Below are 1,741 nucleotides of genomic sequence, written 5' to 3'. Positions count from 1 at the left end.
ATGCTCAACATTGCTCATTATTAGAGAAATGGAAATCAAAACTACAATGAGATACCACCTCACACTGGTCAGAATGGCCATCATCAAAAAGTCTACAAACAATAAATCCTGGAGAGATTGTGGAGAAAAGGGAATACTCTTGCACTGTTGGTGGGAATGTAAATTGATGCAGCCACTATGGAGGACAGAATGGAGATTCCTTAAAAAAACTAGGAATAAAACCACCATATGACCCAGCAATGCCACTTCTAGGCATATACCCTGAGGAAAACAAAATTGAAAAACACACTTGTATCCCATTGTTCATTGCAGCACTATTTACAATAGCTAGAACATGGAAGCAACCTAGATGACCATTGACAAATGAATGGATAAAGAAGTTGTGGTATATATACACAATGGAACATTACTCAGCCATAAAAAGGAACACATTTGAGTCAGTTCTGATGAGGTTGGTGAACCTAGAACTGATTGTACAGAATGGAGTGACTCAGAAAGAGAAAGATAAGTATCGTACTCTAATGCATATATATGGAATCTAGAAAAGTGGTACTGAAGAATTTATTTACAGGGCAGCAGTGGAGAAACAGAGAATAGAATTACGGACATGGGGAGAGGGGAGGAGAGGGTGAGAGGTATGGACAGAGTAACATGGAAACTTACATCACCATATGTAAAATAGCCAACAGGAATTTGCTGTGTGGCTCAGGAAACTCAGACAGAGGCTCTGCATCAACCTCCAGGGGTGGGATGGGGCAGGAGGTGGGAGGGGTTTTTAAAAGGGCGGGGATATATGTATACCTATGGCTGATTCATTTTGAGGTCTGACAGAAAACAACAAAATTCTGTAAAGCAATCATCCTTCAATAAAAAAAAAAAAAAAAAAAAGACTTTTCATGAAGACGGCGCGGAAGGCGAAGAAGGAAGCCCCTGCCCCTCCTAAAGCTGAAGCCAAAGCAAAGGCTTTGAAGGCCAAGAAAGCAGTGTTGAAAGGTGTCCACAGCCAGAAGAAAAAGAAGATCCGGATGTCACCCACCTTCCGGCGGCCCAAAACACTGCGGCTCTGGAGGCAGCCCAAATATCCTCGGGAGAGCGCCCCTAGGAGAAACAAACTTGACCACTATGCCACCATCAAATTCCCCCTCACCACCGAGTCAGCCATGAAGAAAATAGAAGACAACAACACACTGGTATTCATTGTGGATGTCAAGGCCAACAAGCACCAAATTAAACAGGCTGTGAAGAAGCTCTATGACATTGATGTGGCTAAGGTCAATACTCTGATCAGGCCTGATGGAGAGAAGAAAACATATGTTCGACTGGCTCCTGACTATGATGCTTTGGATGTTGCCAACAAAATTGGGATCATCTAAACTGAGTCCAGCTGGCCAATTCCAAATATAAAAGTTTTCACTATGAAAAAAAGAAAAAAGTATTAAAGGCAAATATGAATAAGGTTTAAAAATCAAATTAACAGAAAAAACATGGGAAAATGTGGGTGGTATTGATTAAAGTTACAATTTGTAATAAAATATAAGCAGTTTTACTTTGTATGTATCCAACATCATACCACAGTACAAAGCAAATACAAAGATAATATGATATGTATGTACTCATAGAAATGATCAGTCTTGATCATGAAAATGATGGAATGTAGAAGCTATAAACAGTAAAGCAAATAACCACATTTCCTCTTTCAAAAACACAGTATATGATTTATTTCAAACACATATGAATCAGT

The 1,741-nt window shown here is 39.5% G+C and overlaps 1 protein-coding gene across 1 annotated transcript; it reads left to right on the top strand.

Annotated features, from left to right (window-relative positions):
• The first annotated feature begins 896 nt into the window (after positions 1-896).
• On the top strand, positions 897-1,405 carry LOC133070650 (large ribosomal subunit protein uL23-like). The gene has a single exon (XM_061163038.1). It carries the CDS (start codon positions 897-899, stop codon positions 1,371-1,373), a length of 477 nt encoding a protein of 158 aa, XP_061019021.1. The 3' UTR covers positions 1,374-1,405.
• The last annotated feature ends 336 nt before the right edge of the window (positions 1,406-1,741 follow it).

This window comes from Dama dama, chromosome 15 (assembly GCF_033118175.1).
Source record: "Dama dama isolate Ldn47 chromosome 15, ASM3311817v1, whole genome shotgun sequence".
In the NCBI taxonomy this organism is placed as follows: domain Eukaryota; kingdom Metazoa; phylum Chordata; class Mammalia; order Artiodactyla; family Cervidae; genus Dama; species Dama dama.
Note: the sequence above shows the minus strand (reverse complement) of the source record. Positions and strands in the feature narration are given on the sequence as shown.

What these genes read in the sequence shown, in the direction of transcription:
- LOC133070650 (XM_061163038.1), top strand. Translation starts at nt 897, where the DNA reads ATGAAGACGGCGCGGAAGGCGAAGAAGGAAGCCCCTGCCCCTCCTAAA.